At 41.5% G+C, this 23,857-nt stretch overlaps 1 protein-coding gene across 17 annotated transcripts in view; it reads right to left on the bottom strand.

Moving 5' to 3' along the window:
* The window catches only part of Hdac9 (histone deacetylase 9), an 855,384-nt gene that overhangs the window by 572,101 nt on the left and 259,426 nt on the right, over positions 1–23,857 (bottom strand). Inside the window, exon 1 of one of the 17 annotated variants that reach the window (XM_060367061.1) lies at positions 6,303–7,597. The exons of the other annotated variants lie outside the window; for them this stretch is intronic. Coding sequence (XP_060223044.1) covers positions 6,303–6,318 — 16 coding nt within the window. The 5' untranslated portion in view covers positions 6,319–7,597. Of the gene's footprint in view, positions 1–6,302; positions 7,598–23,857 lie in introns of those variants that run through there. 17 annotated transcript variants of the gene reach the window in all.

Consider the following 23,857-nt stretch of genomic DNA (forward strand, 5'->3'; position numbering starts at 1 on the left):
GTTCCATTGTCCCAGCCAACTCAGCTTAACCAAGAAATTCCACTGACAGTGTCAGATGGAGTGGGACTGCAAAAAAGGCTCAGGTTATTTTTAATACTGGTTGAATGATCAGAAACTGGCAGCGAGAAAATGGACAAATGTAAAGCTGACAACCAATGGCAAAGGAAAACATTCCACATAACTGAAACCCCAAATTATTCAAAGGGCAATTTAAGTGCCTTGCGGCACTCCAGCCTCCAAGGAAAGTACACGTAGGTCTATGCCACGCTCATGTACTGAGGTTCCTTACTGCCCTTTACAAGGTGTGACATTAAAAATAGATGAATCCAGAGAAAATGTAAGTCATTTAACAAATGAGATATAAGGGCCCAAGACAAGTCCAGAAATATTGGAATTTGAGAACCCATAATTCCCAAAGAGCAAAAACAAATAAAATTATAAAAGGTTTTAAATAGCAAAAACTCATTAAAAAAAAATCCCTGGATGGGGGGGAAAAGCCTTAGCTCCATGAAAACAAATATCAGAAAAGGGACATCAGGCCCTCCCTATGCTCTCCTGTTTGAGGTGGCGTCTAGAGGACAACAACAAAAGAAAGAGCAAGGAAGATGGGGATGGAAAAGAAAAAAACCACAATCCCTCACACCATCCTTTCCAGGTTGGGCCTGGCAGAATGGCTCCCACAAAGAAGGGTGGTAAGAAGAAGGGCCGTCCCACCCACCATCAATGAGGTGCCACCTGAGAACACTCCATCAACATTCACAAAGCATACATGGAGTGGGCTTCAAGAAGCGTGCTCCTCGGGCACTCAGAGAAATTCAGAAGTTTGCCATGAAGAAGATGGGGACTCCAGATGTGAGCATAGATGTCAGGCTCAACAAAGCTGTCGGGGCCAAAGGGATAAGGAATGTTCCAAATTGCACCCGAGTACATTTGTCCAGAAAATGTAATGGAGATGAGGATTCACCAAACCATGCTCTACACACTGGTAACTTACGTTCCTGTCACCACATTAAAAAATCTACACATGGTCAATGTGGATGAGTACTAACCTTCTGAATGTCAAAGTTGCAGAACTGCCAAAAAGTAAAAAATAAAAAGGACTGGGCTCAGAAAGCTCTCGGTGCTTTTCTAGATGGTATGGGCCTGTCTGATAATACTAGATCTACTAAAAATCTAAGAAGTTGGAACAAAAAAAGAAGAAGAAAAAAAAACCAAAAAAACAAACAGGATTCCATGTCAGAGAAGCAAACTGCCTGATCTGAATGTTGCCTGTGCCCTTGCCTTCTTCCATCCCTTGGTCCCTAGAGTCTAAACAACTCCTGGGCTCCTGACTTTCTCTGAGAGGAGGCTCTTAAAGCTAAGTAGCAGCCCCAAGCCCCATCTTCCCCATTCACTTTAGAAAAGATGCTGGAGAGAAACTTTCTCAGAGATCAATTGGTGCTGGGTAACAAGAGCATAAAAAAAATAATTCTAGGAACAAGTTGAGGCCAAATGTGCTTTTTCTAGACAAGGTAATAGCACTTGATTATGTTTCAGAAAAAAAAAATACAGCAGGCTGTTTGTTAAAAGAATGTTATTATATTTTTTTCTAAGAAAAACCATACAATTGAGGGATATAGATCCCTCTCGAGCAAGATGGGTATATCCTATGAGATCTTCAAACATTACTACTAGAATTTAAAACTAAAAATTCACAAACTCTTTGAGCACCAAAAACCTTACATTACTGAAATCTAATGTGTTAAAAAAAAAAAGCAACTTTCTTACTTTGTTATCTATGGCCTGTTTTGATAAAAAGTAAGTCATTAGTTGTTTTAGAATAATAAAATAATTCACTAATTACAAATAAGCTAATGCATCGTTTGTATCTACATAACACTTAGCAGAGCAAATAATTATACCAGAGTGCTAGAATTAATATGAAAAACATTAAGAAAATATTGTATTTGATGACCCATGCCCATAGCAACAATTACTGTTTACTCATTTATTTTGCTACTGAAAGGAAAGCTCTTTTTTCAAAGTTCACTCTGCCTTTGTTCTTTCTAAAATTCTGGAGACAAGTGCTGCTTCTCCATCACTGGCCTGGCAAGCGCATGATTTCAGTTGGAGTTTCTCCGGGTGCACTCCACCTCCTTCCTCATTTTCTGTGAGTAGTCAAAATAGCAGAGTATCACTTTTGGAGTGACATGGCATTTCAGGAAAAGCCCACATGACAACTGTTAGAAATATTCTCTGCAAGCTTCTGACAGAGAAATAAAACACGGGCAGCAATTTGGAGAGAACTCTAATTGTACTCAGATTCTATAACAGGAGAAAAGAATAAGGCGTGGGAATTAAGAAAATGGGCAGGGTTATGAAGCCCATATTTAATTGAGCACCTTCTTTGCACAAGGCCTCCCTCTTGGCTCCCATAGAAACAAATAAAGGCAGGACAGTTACGAACAGTAAGGGTGTGAAGAGGCTGCCGCTATCCCATGGTCTCATATAGAAACACAGAACAGCGTTGATGGTATTTAAAACAGGAGCTGTTTAAAGCAAAGACAAAGACAGGCAGTCTTTAGAGTGAGAGATGCTTTTTTCCTTAGGGCTTCTTTTATCCCTGGAAGCTTCACACACTCCTCATGATCTATCAGCAGAACCAGTCAGATCAGACATTAAAACCATGCATGAAAGGCCAGGCTCGCAAGAGATGTGATGACCTAGCAGACTGCCAGGCCGCTGCACTAGGAAAAGAAAGAGGAGAGAAACAGAAAAGAGACAGTGGAGCCAGCAGGGAACCTCCCACTATGCCCCAGGATGAATTTGGCCCCGTGGTGCATCCCAAGACACTAGCCCTGATTTTCCTAACTGGAACTCAGCGAAAAGGCAGAAAAGAGAAAACTTTAAAAAGCATTAGAGAGTTTCCTTCAGCCTGGCTGAAGAACTGCAGAGCTAGCAGAGGAGTGGAGACAGGCTGCTTAAACTGGAAGATGATGGACAGGCTCCTTTCCAGCTGTGGCTTGATTACAATAGGTGATTTGGGGGAAGCGTATGGTTGTATGTGTGTGTGTGTGTATGTGCTCTGTATGTTCTGTATGTATTGTATATGTGTGTAGTACATGTGTGTGGCTTGTGTATGTATAAAATGTAGTGTACATGTGTGCAGTGTGTGTGTGGTATGTGCCTGTGCACATAACGTGTGCACGTGGATGCAGTGTGTATAAGTGGTGTGTGTATGAGTGTGTTTTTAAAGTGCGTGTGTTTGTGTGTATGGTATGTATTTTTATGTGTGTAGTATGTGTGTACATAATGTGTATTGTACATGTGTGTAGTGTGTATGTGGTGTGCATGTGCATATACTATATGTGCATGTATTTGTGTGTCTGTGTGTATGTGTGGTGTTCTCCAGGACACAGTGTGCTTGTGGCAGCACAACCAGGGGCGTTGGCCCTCACCTTGTTTGAGATACGCTAGCTATCACTGATATGCGTGTGACAGTAGCTGTGACACAAGCTTCTCTTCTGTGTGTAGGGCTCTACTGGCATCATGCAAATGTACACTACCATGACCATGTCTCTTATGGGTTCTGGGGATTCAAACTCAGATCACCAGGCTTTAGCCTTTCATGAGCCCTGATCAGTTGTTTTTAATGATCTCACTAACCAGGAACCCACAAGACACTAAAAGTAACATCTGATATTTAATTCCATTTCTCTAGCAGCTGAGTAAGTGCAAGGTGAGACTGACCAGGGTTTTAAGTTAGAATTTGGTCTTGAGGTCCTTGTCACTGCAGAGGTATAACGGACAAACAGACGACCTAAAGGGCTCATGCAAAAAATTTTTAAATTAGATTTTCCATCCTAGTTCAGTAAAACTCAGACACTAATGAAAGATTCAGTGGGCCATAGACACCTAAAGAGGTGAGGAGTGAAGAGTGATTCACAAGGGTGAGGAACTCCAGTGGGAAAACCGCAGGCACGTGATACTGATGGCCAGAGTGAGCACAGGAAGCGAGAAAACTGACCCAAGGGGCAACACAAGGCCCCTTGGTACCACACAAGACAGAAGGACGCAAGCTATGGAGTTCAGGTTTGGGATACGAGAAAGCTTCCTTGACAGTCTGTGCTGGGCTATGCTAACAGGAAGAATTTCATGAGGAGGAGAAGAGTTACAGGCGGATGTGTCAGAAAACCAGAACCATGGTGGTCTGAACAAGAACAGCCATCATCATCCAAATGCAGAATGCTAACATTTGTGCTGTAGCAGAGGCCACATTAAATAGTGCAAATGGCTTTGTAAGTGGTCTTGGGCTCCAGTGAGTATGACACATTCTACAAGCTCTGTAGACAACACTGCAGACTTGGACACGAGAAAGGCTGCATGTGGTGAATGCAGCTAGGGTGCAGCCTGCTCAGCATACCTGTGTACAGATGTCCCCTCCTCCAGCTTTGGAGCACACATACCATGTCACCACATTAGATACCACCGCTAGTCCTGACCAATGCAAGGATGAGAGGCTTTCATGGGTCAGGTTTCTCTGTGTAGTGATGTACTGACCATCACACAGCTTATTGGTAATTTTAAGGCAATTACAATAAAACTATCAGCAAGCAGTTATGATAGGGTAGTGCTGTAAGTACAGCAATGGCCCTTTATTTTATTTGCATTCTTTAGTTGGGTGGTTTCAAGTAAACTCTCCTGTGAACAGGAGGAAGGAGAGTCCCAAACCTTAGAAAATGAACTACACACCCTTTGGTTGACGATAGCAAACCAAAATACATGCCAGCTTATTTCGGTAGGCTAACCCTCTCAAACTGAAAAACAACTGATTGCACTCAGCAGCACACTGATGGAAGCAGTCAGGTCTCATGATCCTGCTGCCCAGAAGGAAATCACTGGCCGTGCAGAAGAGAGGCTGGCACCTACCAGGCTCCCTAACAGTCTGAAATGCTTCTGCATTTGAGAAGTGTTCGTTTCTTACCTGAAGATGTCGTATGCACGTTTGGTTCTATCACCTTTTCTCCTCTGTGCAGTGAGGTGCCTGAGACACACAGACCGGAGGACTCAGAATGTCTCTAATACCAGAATATGGAAGGAAGCTTGTTTGTTTGTTATTTCCCCCCAACATTAACACCCTTGACAACCACAGGAAGTCAGATCCAAGCTTTTGAAGTTGCTGAGCCAGAAAAAGGAGGAGAAATTATGTTCAAGGTTGGGCTCACATTCACCAAAGGTCTAAAATCATCAAAAAGTCTAAAATCAACACCAGAGATTTGATTACATTTTTTTTTAAACAGAACTGAGTAGGAGGTTCAGGGAATGAACTGGGAACCAACATAGGAAGCAGAAACTGAGAACAGGCTTGGGCTGGAAATTAACCTGTATCTTCTCCAAGTCTGTATCCATGGAGACTTCCTCTGTGCCTGATGCTGACCAACCATCCATGGGACCACAGAGCCATCCCACTCACAACTGTGTCACTAGACCATCATTTATTCTCCCTGAACCCCAAGTCTGTAATGTCTGAAAGTAGAATGTTATTACATGGCCGAGGAGAGTGGTGACAAAATTCAAAATATATATTAGTTTTCTGTGTATCAGAATCCTGATACACAGCCCTTTGTAAAATAAAGTCTTCATTACAGAAAATAAAATAACCCACCATTTTCTATATTTAAATAAATGACTACAAATGTTTTAATTTAACCTATTTGGTATTTATGTATGCCTTATATGTATATATTTTTTCAAATATATAGTAAAAAAAAAATAAAGCCCCAAATGCTTCATAAGTCCTAAATTGTACTTATTTCATCTCTCAGTCTTCTCCTGCTGAGTTCTTCTGCAGCATGCTGTGAAAAAGATGATCTAGACTCCAACGTCAGTTCAGCGGAGGCTCACCCCAAGCCATTTCCTATTCCCCGTTTTCACATCCAATCCTATGATCCATGTGGACTTAGTATTAATATGTAGTACAAAGCAAAGAGAAAACTTTTTTTTCTCTCTCTCGAATTTAGCCATCTCTGACACAGTCCTTGGCTTCGTCCCTAATTGAAATGTCACTTCTGTCACACTGCTGAGCACAGTGCCAGGGCACCTGAGCCCTGTGCCAACTGTGATCATGCTCAGGACCCTGTGGAGTGTGATGAGGCCATGTCCAGCCCAGGAGGGAAGCTTGCCAAACCACTCAGCAAGGAATGTCTGCCATGAAGATGAGATGGCAGCAGATAACAAATGTGCCACCAGGCCCGGCCCCTGTGTGGCTCAGTGTCTGGGCTCTCTAGCAGCCCCAGGATATCACTTTTCCATCCTGTACTCACCCAGATATTCTTCCATTGCCTTCACCAGACTAGGACAGCGCTTCCAGCACGGTAGACGTTCAGTCAATAACTGATGAGCAAATCTCTTGCTTAAGATGAGGTCTTTCAAAATAATGGCAATGTCCTCTTCTAAGAGCTTATGTTTCAAACTTCTGGATTCTTACTTTACACCGTGACATAGTAGCACAGCTTTTCCTCTTTCCCCCTTACTCTTTTTAACCGTGTCTCGTAATGGCAACACTAGCTCATAATGATATTTGATTGTTTTTTAATAATTCACCCAGGAATAACTTATTACTTCTAAAAAGCCATGTTCTGTAACAGTTTTTACTTCTGCTGTTTCTTTTGTATATATTTGAACATGAAATTTAATTTGGAAAATCCCTGAATGAAGATTCTAATCTAGGGAAATACTAACCAGGTTTACCGAGGTTCCAGCCCACATCAAGATACTAACAGAAACAACTACTCAAAGGAGGCTGCACTCACCCACACATTTGTATCTGACCTCAGGGATCTCCTGGATAAGCCCTTTCATGGCTACCTTAGAATCCATGCACCGGAGATGGAAACACACATGAAAGACATCACACAAAACACTGATGGTCTTCTAACAGTGAATGCAGTATCAAGACTGACGGAGAACCCTTTGGATGCACATGTTTCCCTAAGATGCAGTCTGCAGCCTATTTTTTTCTAATCTACCAATTTACACCTACTCTTTTTCGATTTTAGAAACTATCTCCCTCATAGTCTTTCAGCAACATTATCTCAGCATGAGTGTTCAGTGTACACTTTGTTTTCTCTTTCCCTTAATAAAAATCATGGGTCTGAAGTTTTCCTATTAATTATACTTTTGTCATATGCCACACATTATAATACTTTATCCCATCACTGCCACTATTTCCTTAATTGTCAGTAATTACAGTTTTGATTTCCTTTTGATCCAAATTTTAGAAAAGTGGTTTTCGTTCTATGTCTCTAATAATTTCCTGATTTAAAGCTTCATTATTAATTTTCACTGTAGCGCTTTGTGGTCAGATATTATAAACTGTGCCCTTTTTAGCTTGAAATAGTTATTTAACCACATAACTATGTCCTCCAATTTTCTCCATGTCATTTGTCAAAGGCATGGAATAATTACGTTCCCAGCACAATTAATCTTCTTCTGTAAAAGCTGTGCTTTACAAATACAAAGAGGCAGCTTCCCAGAACTTGGAGATGCTAGAAGCAGAGAAACTTGAAGTCCTTTCCCTGGATATGAGCGGCTTATGCTCTTTCCCCAGATTATGATGCCAAACACTGGTCTGTAAATGATGTGACCCCTTAAAGAAAAAGAAACAGAAAGAAAGTCCAAGAGAAGCCTAATGACTGTCACAATGTATTTCCCAGATTGTGATGTAAGCTCATGTATCAAGACTCCAAGTCTCCAGCATAAACTCAGACAGGAGCTATCACTACATAGCTGAGGCTGCTATGTACCTCACTCTGCAGTCCAGGCTAGCCTCAAACTCCCTGCCTTCCTCCCCCTGTCTCCGGAATGCTAGGCTTACAGGTATAATAAGCTACCACGCTGAGGGTCTTAGCTCCTTGCCACCCTGTGAGGATGTTATCTGTGCTGGGACATTCAGAACAGCAGCGGCAGGAGCAAAGGGCCAGCCACTCAGCCACTGCTGCCTGCTCTCTCCAGTGCTGCTGCCTCTCGTCTGCTTCTTGGGAAATTTTCACAGCACATGCTATCTCTTGCTTGCAGTTGAAGCTTGATGCTGTGCAAGTTGATGCTTTATTTCACTGTCGGTGCATAAAGTATTCCAACCGGGTTTCTCACAGATGTTTCTTCAAATTATTTATAACAAAACATTTTTTTTTTCTTAAGGCTTTCTTGGTCTTATAATCTGAAGTATCTAATTTTAACCCACTGACCATATATCATTTAATATACATTTGAAAACTCATTACTTAATTTAACATTGCTGTGCCACTTTGTTTTATTTATGGACCAGAACCTCAGACTCAGAGTGAGACCGATGATGTAGCTCATCCGTTCTGTGCCAAAGGGGTGCAGGAGGGATTCTCCTCCTGCCAGGGAGTATAAATGGAGCCATCAGGAATGCAGCGAGGTGCTGGTGGAAGTGAGATGTCCTTATATTTGCACACGGAGGTGAGGAAACTGAGCTCTCGTTGGTACTAAGCAAGGCTGCGATATCAACTCAGGAAAAGGACAAGAACGTGATCCTCAGGGTGAAGCTGACAGATATGGAAGGGGCAAAGCCACAGCTCTGGCAAAAGGAGAGAAACTCTGATAGAAAGACACTGTGACCTGAAGGTTTACATGCTTGAGCTTGAAGAGCTGCTTGTGAAGGTATGTATGTCAACAGAACATACCCGATGGGCCATCAGTTTCTACCTCAGCTCATATATATATATATATATATATATATATATATATATATATATATATATGAGCTCATATATATATATATGTATACATATCATATACATATATATACATATGTGTATATATCTATGTATGCACCAGATGCCAGAAGAGCACAATGTGTTTAAAGACCCATGAAAAATTCGTGCTGGTTTCCTTTAAAAAGACACTCCTGGTGGCTATAGAGATGGTTAATTGGTTAAGGGCACTGGCTGCTCTTCCAGAGGACTCAGGTCTGATTCTTGGTGCTCACATCATGCTTTGCAACCCTCTGTAAGTCCTATCTCATGGGATCCCATGCCAGTTCTGGCCTCGCTGGGCACCAGGCACTACCTAGTGCAAAAGCTCACACATAGGCAAAACACCCTGGACATATTTTTCGGTGCTTACAAAGTCAACGTTTTTTTTTTTTGTTTTGTTTTTTGTTTTTTTGTTTTTTTTTTTTTCATGAAGGCAAAGAGTGCCTTTCCTGCAAACAGGGGTCTGAGAACTATTTGCTACACCAGTGAACCTTAGTTGTCTGTTCTACTGCCAAATAATAGAAATAAGACTGCAACAGTAGTCTAAGGGAAAGCGGCCACAGTTTTAATCTGCATAAGAGCCACTATAGACTAGTATTGTTCTAAAAACGATGCTGCTTTGGTATTTATTCTGTTAAATACATTTTCTTCTCATACCATCGAACATTGCACAGTAGACTTTCTAAAGTATCAGTGGCATAGTATCATTTATAAATCACTAAATCTCAGATTTCAACACTTGCATCTCAGTTGAGACCACAGAGCCCTGTGTTTCTGGTAAAAAAAAAAAGGGGGGGGCTGCTTTAGGATATCAATTCAGAGAACAAACTTTGGTTTTATTTCAGTAAGTTTTTCAATAAAATTGATATGCCTCGAGGATCAAACTGACAACTGTAGCTTTAGATAAAATTGAAAGGGTCGGCTTCCATGTGCAGGAAGCAGTAACAAATGTTGCTTGAAAATAAAATTCAGTGGCATCTGCTTTTCACTTCAACTGTTCAGACACTGAGGGAAGCCATTTTGTTTTCTCTAGTTTGGGATTATTCATTCATAAAACATAAATATTTACTTCAAAGCGGCAAACATATTTATACATAAGCATTCATGTACATATAAATGCATGAACATAAATAAAAGTGCATCTACTTTTAGGTATGTGTGCGCGCACCCCATTTAAATATTCATTTTTTTCTTTTTCTCTTTTAATTAGTTGCATAGGACTTGTGAGTCAACTGCCCACAGGGGCCAGAAGAGGGCACCAGGTGCACTGGAGCTGGAGTTATAGGCAGTTGTGAGCCTTCAGACCAGGGTGTATGGAACCAAACCTGGGTCTGTGCTGAAAGCTGTCACCCACTGCACTAGCTCTCCAGGCTTCTGTATATGTATACTTTATGACAGTAGACAGAAAACAAGTAAATCACTAAAATTTCACTGCACTCCCACCCAAATTATCCTTAATGTATATTTAATCAATTCTCAGGTTATTTCTTACAAATCATTATCAAATAACTATACCATACGATTATTGGCAATAAAGTAAAACAAAACATGTATTTTTAACTCTGCACGTAAACATACAATGAGGAGCCCAGTCATCAGCCCACTAGCTGGTCCTGGTGTTGGTTTTTGAGATTCCCCTAGAAAATAGCTCCTCATTCAGCTCTGTACCTCTTTATTAAGCTTCATTCTTCTGTCGTCTCAAAGCCCTTTGAGCTTTCCATTTTGCTGACAAATCATTTAAAACATCATCAATGTGCAGGTCACCAGACTTACTAGTTTTTTTCCAGCCACCGGGGAATCTGAGAATGCTGTTCTGGAACGAACAGTAAGTGGTTTTCAAGGTGTAAAACTGAACCCTTTCATGTTCCCTCGTCTACTTAAAGGACCATATCTCTAAAGAACAAAAGGGGAAATAATTTTGAAATCCTTGTCTTTGAATAACTGACTCTGGATTTTAAGTCATTAAGGGTGATTACATCCTTAATGAATCCTTATTATTATACTGTTATAATCTTTACAACACAAAATACAAGAGACAGATCAGCATAGCTATTTTGATATACATCTGCAGGATTTATGGACAAGAACAGACTATGTGTGACCTCTGGGGGCCAATACTTAAATTTCAAATTGCACACCAGCTTACTCCACCAAGAAGATCCTAAGACTTGCACTGGGATTATCCTCTTTTTTGTACTTCAGCTTCAACAAATCCGTGGCCACATATAGATGTGGACACAGAGGATGCTTTCCATTTCTCAAGGAAAAAAATAAGAGCTCTTCAAAAAGTACATAGAGCTAATGTGGTTGATAAAAACACCTTGCTGATAAAATACCTACATCACTTTGTGAGCTAAAGCAAGTGCTCATTAATAAAAGAAGCTCATTTTCTTCCAACTGCTACAAACTACAGAGTTTGTCCCCAAATGTATTGTCTGTATGTTGATATCCTGACCCCAGTGTGATAGTGTTAAGTAAAAGAATGCCTTCTCTGTGCTCCAGTAAGTAAGTCATCTTTAGCACTCAAACACATGTGCTCTCTGAAGCCTTCTGCCCATTCTCTAGAACTCTAAGTAAATTCCTACTGTGTATAAGAAAAAATAGTGTTTGCAGTGTTCAATTGGAGCGGCCTGGGCTGGGACACTAGTTTTCTAAGTGCCAGAGCATATGCTTACTGATGAATTAAAAGTAACTCTGGAGTAGAGGTTAGGGATGCTCAAAGTACTGAGCCACACTCCCCACCTTTCTTCACCTGGCTCTTGGCCCTGACACCTCTGACCGTTCCCCTTAATTCACACCAAGACAAAGAAACATCACATGGATCTTTGGGATCTATTCTGTATTGACAAAAACAGCTATTATACAGAAACTGAAATAATACCATGATTTTATTTATTTTTCCATAGGCATGATTTCATTTCTGTGGTGGTTTGCATAAGAAAAGCCCCCACAGGACCATAGAGGTTTAGGCGTGGCCTTGTTGCAGGAAGTGTGTCCAATGAAAGTGGGCTTTGAGATTTCCAAAGCCCATGTCTGGCCCAGCTTCTCTTTCTGCTTATGGACCAGGATGCGGCTCTCAGCTACTGTGCTGGGCCACAAGTGCTGCCATGCTCCCCACTGTGATGATAATGGACTAAGCCTCTGAAACTGTAGGCAAGTCCCCACTTAAATACTTTATTTTATAGGAGTTGCCTTGGTCATGGTGTCTCTTCACAGGAATGATACTGACTAATATGGTGTCCTTTTTAAAATCGGGAAAATAATGTCTTTCTCATATGAACAAGTATATACCAGGTTGTTGGATAACATGAATGAAGCCCTGGGGCTAGGAAGGGCCTGCTGGGACTTGTTCCTGTACTTCAGGGTTCTTAGGAGGACACCTAACAGGAGGGCAGTTCCAGGAAAGTCTGTGACAGGTGCATCCCATTCAGTCCTCAGCCAGAGGTCACCCTGAAGAATAACAAAAAGGTCAGCCTATCCAAGGGAGAGTGAATAGGTATAGGAACCTCATTAAAATAGCTCCTGTACAGCTGAGAGTGGCCATTGTCATGGTAAATTCTACCAGAGTGGACGCAGGACTAGCCACAGGATTATCATCATGGATTGCTGCAGCCATGAATCATCTGAAGGAATGGGCGGGCATGGGAGCGTTAGCAGGCCTTCTGGTGTTGGTCTCCTTGGTTTGCCTGTGGTATATATGCAAGATTAGAGTCTCACAACAGCGTAATGCAGCCATGACCATTCAGGCCTTTACAGCCATCGAAGCAGGACAGTCTCCCCAAGCATGGTTGGCTACCATAAAAAGCCAAAATGTTACGCTCAGGATGCGAGGCTAAGCACTGCACTCAGGGTCAGTCGCTTTGGACCCAGAGAAGAGCATGTCTGATTGCATGCGGGTTGATGCCCCAGGTCCCGCCTCTGAGTAAAAGGTATTGGACGGGTCTGATGCTTTTTGGGTGGATGACACCTAAATGAACATCAGTACAAAGTCCCAATTTATTTCTAATATCAGAGATCAGACCTCTACTCTTGCCTGATGCGTCCAAAACAAAAAGGAGGAACTGTAGAGAGCTGCGTAATGCCGCGCCTGAAAGATGGAGCTGGTTTCTGCCTTCCACCTTCCCGATGGTGAGTGCTCTCTGTCACAAACAAGTCCACATTTGGCTAAGGCTGAGGATTTGGCTTGCTTCCATGTATGTGGACCTATCTGCATTGCCCATGTGGCATGCTGAGATTGGCTACCCAGAGGCTATTTAAGCTGTGGGCTGGCTTTCCCCAGGGTCAGATGATTGTTCAAGGTTCCTAAATAAACTGCATTGAAAAAAAAAATAGCTCCTGTATCTCAAGAAAACTCTAAGTCATCTCACATATTCTTAAAGGCAATTTCATGAGCTACTGTGAGATGCCATTATATTTAAATGATGTCTTCAGCGGTCAAATTTTTTTCCCCATGTTTCTAAGTGACTTAGACACAAAGTTTGGCCTAACAAGCATAAATCTCACTGTTGAGACCCTCCATGTATATGTCACCACAATAGTTTGGGAAAGTAAATAACTGCCCTCACCTTAAACAAGAGTGAACTAACGCACAGTTTACCCATCACTGACAAGCTATCATTTCCTATGAAATGAACCACTTTGCTCCTCATTTACAAGCTTTCATTTTTACATAAAATATACGAGGAGTATTTCCTACATGGGTCAGCTATAAAGTGCCTGCAGTACGGGTGGGAAGACTGAGCTCAGGTCTGAGCATAAGCCGGGGCAGCAGCATCTGTCCCCATCTGTCCCCCGGTGCTGTGGGAAGCAGAGCAGGGAAGCCCTGCTCCTCACTGGCCAATTCAGCCAGAGCAGTGAGCTCCAGGTCCAGTGAGGGAACTCGCCTGCTAGAGTAATGTGGAGCAGGACTGAGGGAGACCCTGCAAGTCAAGCTCTGGCCTAGGAATGCGTGTGCTCACATACGCACAGGCACCACACACACAAGCACACAACATGCAAGTGTATGTACCCATGCAAACTATGACAGACCTGCTGATACTATCAGCAGCTCAATAAAGGAACAAGCATCTTCACACTGCGCTACCAAGTGTATTGTGTTTGTGAGAGCTCAGAAGTACGACGGCACCGGGTTAAAAAGAAAAAAAAAAAGACTCTTGATTCGGTTATCTAGGATTTGATCCAGCATTATATAAATGACTGTGTCAATAGGAAACTGCCTGTTTATTAAGCCTACTGCTGTGGAGAGACACAATAAGGTGTTTTCAACATGCTTTGCCTGTACAAAATGTTTTCTTTTCAAGTCCAAAGCAGCTAACTGCTATCAAGGCCACTCACCTCATCAAATATAATCAAGCTTCCCATAACAGCTCGGTAGGTCAAGGAAGACTTTTCCTGCCAATGTTGATAGATTGTAGGCTAGACTAGATCTGTTCTAGGAACAGAATGGTCTCACATTTTTAAACCTCCAGGAAATAATTATACCAATGTCTCTTCTGTCCTGGATTTCTCCCTGTTACTGGAAGAAAATACTGACTAAAAGCAAAATGGGGAGGGAAAGGTTTATTTGACTTACTGGTTATAACCCATTACAGACATAAGCCAAAGCATGAAACAAAGTGTGAACCTGGAGACAGGAGCTGCAGCAGAGGCCACGGAGCTCTACAGCTTACCAGGCTCCTGGCTTACTCAGGTGCTTTTCTTATACAGCCCAGGCCTACTTGCGTAGAGTGGGCTGAGCCCTCCTTCATCAACTAACAATTAAGAAAATGCACTACAGACATGGCCACAGAACAATCTGATGGGTGCAAGGCCTCCGTTGTGGGTTCCTCTTGCATAAAGTTAAAACAATAAAAATAAAAACTAACCAGGGCACGCTCTTAATATCTATCACAGCACCCTCAAACGTTCAGGGAGACGGTGTCTACACTAAGCGAGTCAAATTCTTATCTATCACTACCAACATGGTGATCTAAAGCCCAGAGCAAACCCAGACCCCAAAAGGCTGACTGCTCCTGCCCCCTGAGCTCTCTGTGATTCATCTACCCACCCATCGCCCTGCCGCGCCTGTCTTGGCTCCCAAACTCATTTCTCTCAATGGATGGATTATTAGTGTTGACACAATTCCTTCTGTCCAGGAAGCTGATAGCCCCATACTTGTAATCACTGTTCACCTCCTTGGGTTTGGTGTCTTTCAGTCCTGCCCACATACTGGGATCACAAGTGAAGCTTTGAAAATCCCTCACTCACAGACTGCCTCAGAGGCCAAGTTAGAATCTGCTGCAGGTGACTTACCTAACTGGGCTGACTGAGCTCATTCAGACTCCAGGAAGCCCTGGTTTATGGGAAGAAAACAGCAGAACAAGGAAGTAATCGGGGTGACACCTGGCTGTGGCTCCTGCTCAATTCCAAGGGTCCCCAGGCCTGCACGGGCTCTGCTCTTCCCCCCAGAAAGTCAGATGCAGCAACACAGAGAACCTTTGCTTGAGTCTGCACACAGAGGGTAGGCGCACGGCTAATGTCAGAACCCAGATGAACTCTGGTTTTGCTATTACAAGGTAAATCAGTGTGAAAGGGGGGGATTCATAGTTCATAACATCCTGTGAGTGAAAACTGATTCTGAGTTCTTATTTCATACACTTCAAAGGACAAAGAAAACCGTTTGATGGCATAATTATTTTAAAAGATACAAGAAATGAGAGAACAGGTAACTGTGACGGAACATAGCAATTAATAATGCCTTTATTTTCTGCTGCTCGGTCTGTACAAACATTCAGTATGATTAGCTTCTATTGTTTGTTGCTGAATCTCTAATTTGTTCTAATGTGTGAATTAGAACAGGCATTAACATACTTAAAAATATATTTTTCTAGCTTATAGTACAAAACTAGAATCAATGAGAGAAATCTCTCTCTCTCTCTCTTTCTCTCTCTCTCTCTCTCACACACACACACATACCACAAGGGTACTTCATAACAAGCATTAATTTAGTTAATTCCATTAACCAGATTTTTAAACTTCTTTATTTAATGTCCATCCTATGAAGATTAATTTTAAAAGCAAGCAAGCATGATAAATATATCTTATAAGAAAAACTGAACAGAGCTAAATATAACCTCCCATACCAAAACATCCACATTAAAGTTTATGGGGGGGGAAATCACTCTCATGCCTACATATCATTGAGTTGAAATCCATGCCTGGATTATTGCTGTAGAGCAGTGGGCAAGGTTTATTTAGGAAATTTCATGCCGAGCTTCTGAAGCGTTCACCCTACCCCTTTCCACACATAATTCAATATAAACACCTTTCTCCTGACAGACATTTTGAAAGATCAAAGTGTAGAACAAAGGCAAAGAGTGACAGGAAGCACAAGTTCAGGAGCATTGAGATGAATGGATGGATTAGCCAGAAAATTCATGGTGACACCTCGGCCCTGCACAAGAGGTTCTGTTTATGTGATTACAGTTTCAGTGCTTTGGAGATCCAAACCGCCAAACAGCCATTCTCCTCTGTACCCCATCAGGAGACCCTGTGATATTTCAACAGGTCCATACATCAACGCCAATCAGTGCGTTTCACCTGACATCTCATTATCGGCTTGAAACAACTGGATGTCATCTAGAGGAGGACAAATAGTCCATTATGCCCAACATCACAGGCTAAATAAAACCCTTATGCAAAATGTGTCAAGCAAAATCCTGACTATGGTCAGCAAGGCCCAGATAAAAGTCCAAGAAAATAAACTGGCTCTTGTGAAATGCCTGGTTACAGAGCTCATGATCCAATTGTCTCACATTCATGACTTAAGGACATGCTCTGTGCAGCCATTTCCAGCTAAACAGAGCAATAGAGTGCACTGGAGCTACAGAACCACCTTAAGAGTGAAGTTCTGACTGCATGAACTGCTCTAATCTAGGAACACAAACAAAAATGAGACTGTTCGGGCTCATGAGCGTCCAGTGTTTTCAGCAATTTCCAGCCACTCTCTAAATTAATGTTTTCAGCAGTGTCAGACACCATCATGTTGGTTTTAGAATATGGAAAAACATCAAAATCCTGGCCAACGTTCCTCCTTTCACTGCTAGCTTGAAGGGATATGCAATTAATTATATTCTAGATTTATGGGATTCTAACAAGAACCACACCAACTGGCTTGCTAGTGACTCTGAGAAGGGAAACCGCGTGGGGCAGGAAGAGACTATAGCAACATAAGCACAATGATTTGTAGAAATAAATGTATTTTTTAGTAACTTATCCTCCAGTCTAATAAAACTTATAGCCCTGTTAGAGAACATTACCTTCATTGACAAGTTATGTATAGTAATAAAAATAAAAAATAACTGAAAAACTAAGTCATTCTTCTAAAATCGAAAACAGCAACAACAACAAAAAAAAAACCAACCTCTCGAATATGCTTTAAATATATAAAAATCTATTTTCTAATAGCTTTGGCTTAATAATTGGCAAAAGTTCACCTAATAATTCCTTCTGATCCGAGAAGGTTCTAAATTGTCCCTGTGAAGAAGCAGTTACTCTAGTGCCAACAACCTCACTTGAGACGGTTTAGGGGAATGCAAACCGCACAAGCTCCACTTGCTCCTGCAAGGACCACAGGGCCCTTCTGTGAGCTGCTGGGCACCATTCTAAAATGATGCTTAGCATGGTAAGGCTAGCTCCTCTGAGCTGACTGACTCCAAGGTGCTGCACATAACTCCGTGGAAGGTCTAAGTCAATAAAGGACGAACAAAACTCATAGTAAGCACTTTCTATGTCAGGATACTCACTTGCAAACGTTCAAGAGAGGAGGAAAAAGGCAAAGAGGAGAAAGTAGAAGGCGGAAAGAAGAGACTCAGCCACCGGGGGATGAAATGCACTTGGCTCGTGGTATGCATATTAAAACAGTATTTAAAATACTGCTGCAGAAAGTAATGGCAGGGGCTGTTGATCACTTTATGGTGGGATTTACTAAAACAGAACTTTCAAAGGGTACAATGTGTTTATATCAAGCAGTGCCATGTTCTACTGTCACCGAGGCAGAACATACTCTTAAAGGATTCTTGACCAATTTGGGCTTTCATCGTCTGCAAAAAAACTTCTTTCTTCATTCAGTTTTGTGGCCATGAGCAAGTATCTGAAATCTAGACATGTACATTCTTCTTCACACTGGAATTCAGCGGCTGCTCTGGAAACTCCAGGAAAGAGAGCATCTGTATGCCATTACAATGGAATACAAGGGAAGGATATGAAATCAAACTAATGACCGCTCATTCACAAATAATATGGGAAGTAAAATTCTCTCTAATGTTAAAGCACTGTTAAATGAAACTGTGTGCTTTATATAAAAAACAAGAAGGGTGTGTGAAAAGCAGTGTTCATCACTGGGATGGCCAGAGTCTAGATTCAGGTGTCTGGCAGAAAACAGTCTGACCTATGGCATGGGGGGTGGGAGGGTGCTACAGATCACTGGTTAGGCAGCAGCGTGCGATTGATGGAACACAAAAATAAAAAGAGATCCCCGGCTTGTGCTCCACACAAAGGCATCCCAGCTGGGCGAAGAAGTGAGGAACGCTGGGCTACTCCTGTCTTCAAATAAAGAAGGACATTTTCATGATGTTTCACCAGACATAAAGAATGTTAACCGTACAGCAAAAATAAATTTAAACCCAGAAAACTTCTCTCATCTATGTGAAGACAGAAAAGGACTAAATAGTTTATACTCTGGGGAAGGATATTGGTTATATAAAATTCCCAGGCTAACATCAAACTATTAAATAACTTCTGTAAGTAAAGGGACCCAAAGAAAAGCAGACAGTATCAACCCTCCTAAAAAGAAACAAGACTCCAAATAAACATATCAAAAGGAACCCAAACTCATGCTAAGGAGCTGCAAACTGAGATTATAGGAACATTTCTTAGGTGACAAAAAGCAAGAGATCTGAATGTACAGGTGTTGAGACAGATCACAGCAATAAGAGTTCTCACACACGGCTGGCAGGAATAGACACTTGTTTCAACTTTTGAAAACTAATTGTGATTCATTGCAAGGAAAATGCACACACGCTATGATTCCTAATTTCATTTCTAATGTAGCCTTGAGAAAGTTAATTGTGTTCAAAAGAGTAGTGACCTAATAGCGACAACCAAAAACAGTGTCAATATGCACAGGAAAGAACGTCACGAGTAAATGCAAATTATTCAAGTAATGAAATAGAAAGTGCAATAAAAGTGAATAAATCCCATAAAATGCTCTGAACGGACTTAGAAACATGGCCATCAGTGAAAAAAACAAATTTCAGTTTTACTATGCCATAGCAATGAGCCTCCCAAACAAACCAGCCAAAGTAAAGACAGCTTCTTTTATTTTAAACAGAATCGTAATTTTTAATACTACACGTTATATATACAAACAAAAATATGCATAGATACAGTTTGAATTACAGGTTTGGATTTTTTTCTTACTAACCTTTATGCCTGTCACCTTTCCATGAGATATATTATTAAACTGTATCCATTTCTTGAAAGATAGAATTGGTAATCTGTGTCACATTTTTGCTTAATGTGGTCATCAGTGGGTCTAGGTGAGACTGGTCATTCCAGCCTGGTGGCCTCTGAACAGTTTAGACCTTTCATGTGTGTTATGGCTGTGGCCTCTCTAAGCATGTGACCTTGCTTCCAAAAAAAAAAAAAGATAGCACCAAATGTTAAGAATTGTGTACTTATAAAACTAATCAATTTTAGGAGATTTCCTACCAACATGCCTAATCCAAACCATTTTATGTGCTTTTATATTAAGATGAGTGGACTACATACTACAGAGATGTGACTAATTATAAGCATCATTTTAAACAAATATGTGAGAGTGTTGAATCGGAGCTGCAAGCTGAAAACGGAACATGGTCTTGGTGAATAGCTGTGACTCTTCTTTTGAAATTAAGTTGTAACTTGGCAAGTATAAAAATGGAAAGCTGTTTAGGAGTGAGTGAGGGCATACGTGCCCCATCAGACATTATCACTCGTCAGCATCACGTGTCCTGGGACTCTATTTTCTAAACATTTGTTTACAAATGTAAACATATACATTTACAAGGGTGAACGTGCCCTGGTGTGTGGAGTCAGGGACAGCTTGGGGATTCTCTCCTTCCGCCACGTAGGCTCTGGTACTGGAACTCACACCAGGCCACCTGGCCAGCTCTATTCTGAGTTTCCTAAAAGGCAAAGAGAAAATGGCACTTGTGGACTGATGCCTACTAGCCATCCTCTTTCAGAGACGAGCTCTGCTGTAGGAGGTGGTGGCTCATGGGAGTCAATGTGAACTAAAAAAAAAAAAAAAAAAAAAAAAAAAAAAAAAAAAGCCAAGAATAAAAGTTCTGAATGCACAGTGACCAAAAAGAGGTCTGAAATGGCGAGAATCCAGGTGATTCTGGGTCCCTTGCTCACGGAACACGGCGAGGCCGCTTTGCATGTCACATGTCATCTCAAGACATCATGCCACTGAGTGCTGCCTGGAGCACGCCAGCTCAAGAGGGAAAGTGCTGGAATAGAAAATGCCTGTTTTTACTGTACAAATGACCTGTCTCACAGGATCACAATTGCTTAGCTACAGAAAACAGACTTTTAACACTTTCCTGCTGTGACTCCTCTGCACATCAGGACCAAGTTCCTGTAACTCTCAGTAGCTGTACTGTGTTAGGCTGCCTGGTTTGAAAAACTGATGTCTGAGTTATTGACTTTAAGTTTCACTTTAAAAATTCATTGACTGAAGTTTGACCTGAGTTCAGACAAGATTCCCATCAGTTCCCAAAACTGATCTAAATGCTCTTCTGCCCTCTTACATCCTGATTTGTGTGAAGCCGTGTGCTCTGCACTGACCATCAATGGCACAACTGACAATGTCCAAGATTTAATTCTCTGTGTGAAAACAAGCAAGCACATCCATATCATGCAAATTTCCCTTATTCCTTAATTAATGGACAAATTATATGCACACTAAGGAACTGTCTTAAAACAAATTTCTTCCTGGTTTATTATCAATAAGTGTTTGATGTACATCTATTTTTTTACATCCCTCAAAAGGCCCATGATGTGTAAAGATGCCTCAAGCGAAAGGGGTCCTGAGTGGTACGAGTTAAAGAAATCCTGATTTTGAGTATATTCATGTAATTTTCTTATCACCTAGTGAGGTTCTGGTTAAGAGTAACTGAGCAACTAGAGATGAAGAGCCAGCATGAGGATCAATTGGCTCCTTTGAAGTAGAAACTTCTATTGAAGTGAATTCTAGGTCTTCTATACCAGACCGATTGTTATGACCTTGATTCCCAAAGTCCTTACTGGGGCTTCCCATTGTTTGCTTCTGAAATTCAGAGGATGCTTCGAGCTAAGGACAGACTGTAATGCGTAAAAATGTTCACTTCTGGGAGCCACCAGGTAAAGGACAAGTGAGTTTTGGAATGAGCCTCACAAGGAATGACACTGTGAAGCGGCGACACCTGGTTACCAAGTTTGCTCAGCCTTACCTTCTTCCATCAAGGAAAACAAGGGAATTAGGAATAAGAGCAGGACAGAGGAAGGAAGGGCATGCCACTGGGCCCACCGTCTCCAGCTCAAACAAGTAACTCCTGGTTGTTTGAGCACTGAGAGAATACATTAGTTCTTTGGTTTTGTTTTGTTAATGGAAAATAAAACAACATGAAAGGGAGAGAAAACTACCAGCCAGTACTCTAGCCACTATATGTTATTTTTTTTTTTTGCCATCATCATTTCAACCCATTTGGATAATGCTCTGGTTATATCTAGGTTAAAGGTAAAGCTATGATCAGAGGAACAAGTCAGCCGTAACTTACCCAGTGGCACAGCTAATAAGTAGCAGAATTTTGACTCAACCCCATGCTCTATATTCTTCCTATTAGCACATAATTTTCAGAATCTAAATTGTTCAAATTTCATTTAAAACTTCATTTAAGAGTTGCCTATAAAAAACAGACCTCATTATCCTCCTTCATGTGACAGCATTTCCTACATTCTTAAGATAAGTGGACTCAAAAAGGATCAAGTCGCACAGCAAGAAAGAGTGGCTGCCAGTTCATGCTAGTCTCAGTGCTTTATTTCCACTCAGGGATTTTGCACAATGCCAGCGGATCCTTTTTCGCCTTGGATGGTGGAGATGTGTAGCTTATACCGCTATCCCTCCCTGGTTACCACTGTCAGGAACTGTAAGCACAGCTTTGTCTTCTGCCAGCGGTTCCCAACCGCTGATGGGTTGTAGCCATCAGAAACATGTTATTTCCAACAGTCTTCAGAACTGAGACACCTCTCGATAGCAAAATTACAGCTATGAGTAGCAACAAAACTACTTTTGTGGAACCGTTTTAAAGGGTCACAGCGCTGGGAAGGTCAAGAATGGCTGGCTTAGACAGTGAGGACCTAAGCAGCCTCCTCAATGCGATATTCTGTGCAGCAACCGTCACGTTGACTAGGCACTGTGTCATTTACTACTCTCTGTCCCGCAGGTCTTGTCTTAGTGTTTACAAATCCCTGAAAACATCGGTTTCCAACGAGACTCCACATTGCTCACCCCTTGCAAGTAGCCCTGCCCTAGAAGACCTCTCGCTAGCACACATCTGCCATCCCCCTGCATGGGCTACAAACTCTCTCTTTGAACTTGTCTAAGAAGCTGTGTTCTTCTAAAACTAGCCGGGTACCAGTGATTTCTGCAGAGCCCTCTGTCCCACCTCTGAGCTGGTAATACCTCCTACTTGATACTTTATAGTATTTCACCCACTGTGGCATGTGATTTCTTCCATCCCCTCTCAGCATTTTCGGTTCCTGAAAGAATCACCAGTCCCTTTTTCCTCTCTTCTGTTTGTCACTTGTTTCTTCCCTTCTCCCACTTAAGATCTAGGAGGCAGATCTGAAGTCTTAGTCTCAATCTAGTTTTTCTACTCTTTTATTCCTCTACTGAGCATGCCTTCTCAAGCTTGAATGGGAGTCTTGCTAAATGCAGATTTAAATTCCTTGAGGCTTTCCTGGCTTCAGATCAGGAATTGCTAAATGAGAGACACGCTGACCTACAGGCCACAGTAGGAACAGCCAGGCTCTGGGCAAAACTCCACTGTGCAGTCATTCATTGCTCTATTTTATTACCTAACAACTCACCCTGGTTTTCTCCCTTTTCTTCCTTCCTTCCATCTTCTCTTCCTACATCCTTGATTTTTCCTTCTTCTTTGCTTTTTATTTCCTTTCCTTTTGAGTCTTAACAGACAGTCCAGACTGCCCTGTAACTCCCAGTCCTCCTGTCTCAGGCTGCCAAATGATGGAATTACACACCTGGGACAACCATATCCCAACTGTTCTGTTTTCTGATTTCACTTTTTTTCTTTCTTCTTACTGATGTTGTTTTTGTGCCCATTTGTTTAGAATTTCTAATAGTAAGGTAAATAATATTATTATGTTAATCATCTATCACGTGCTATTTACCTCATATTATCTACTTAAGCTTTACTGGAGACCATTAACAATTCAAAGGTTTTTATCACCAACATGGCAGAGCTAGCTTACAACAAGAACTCCACCCAGGAAACTTAACCAGGAGCTTACTATCTTGACCATGGCTACCCTGCCTCACATTAAGGAACCATAAACAATTGGTGATCCCAACCTTGCATTCTGAAAATAAATGAACAGACTTGTAGTGAAGAGGAAGAAAAGAGTGCCTGAAGAGGGGTTATAGATCACTGCTGGTCATGTAATGTAAAATGTGGGTAAGCAAATAGATTAGGGTTATAAAGTAAGCTGATATAGTCACCTATCCCAAAATAAAAGTGCTGAACTTGTTTAGAAAAAGTTGTACTTTAAAAAATATTCAAGCCACTTCACCAAGAAAAGCCACCTGAGAAACTACATCAGTCCGTAGGCCAGCTGATAAGCTGTAGGGCCTTTTGCATAAAATATAGAAGTCGGATTCTCTAGACCAGTGGTTCTCAACCTGGAGCTAGATTGACTCTTTCAAAGGGGTCACCGAAGACCATTGCAAAACCCAGATATTTACATTATGGCTCATAATAGCAACAAAATTACAGTTTTGAAATAGCAAGAGAAATAAT

Source organism: Meriones unguiculatus, chromosome 1 (assembly GCF_030254825.1).
Source record: "Meriones unguiculatus strain TT.TT164.6M chromosome 1, Bangor_MerUng_6.1, whole genome shotgun sequence".
Classification (NCBI taxonomy): domain Eukaryota; kingdom Metazoa; phylum Chordata; class Mammalia; order Rodentia; family Muridae; genus Meriones; species Meriones unguiculatus.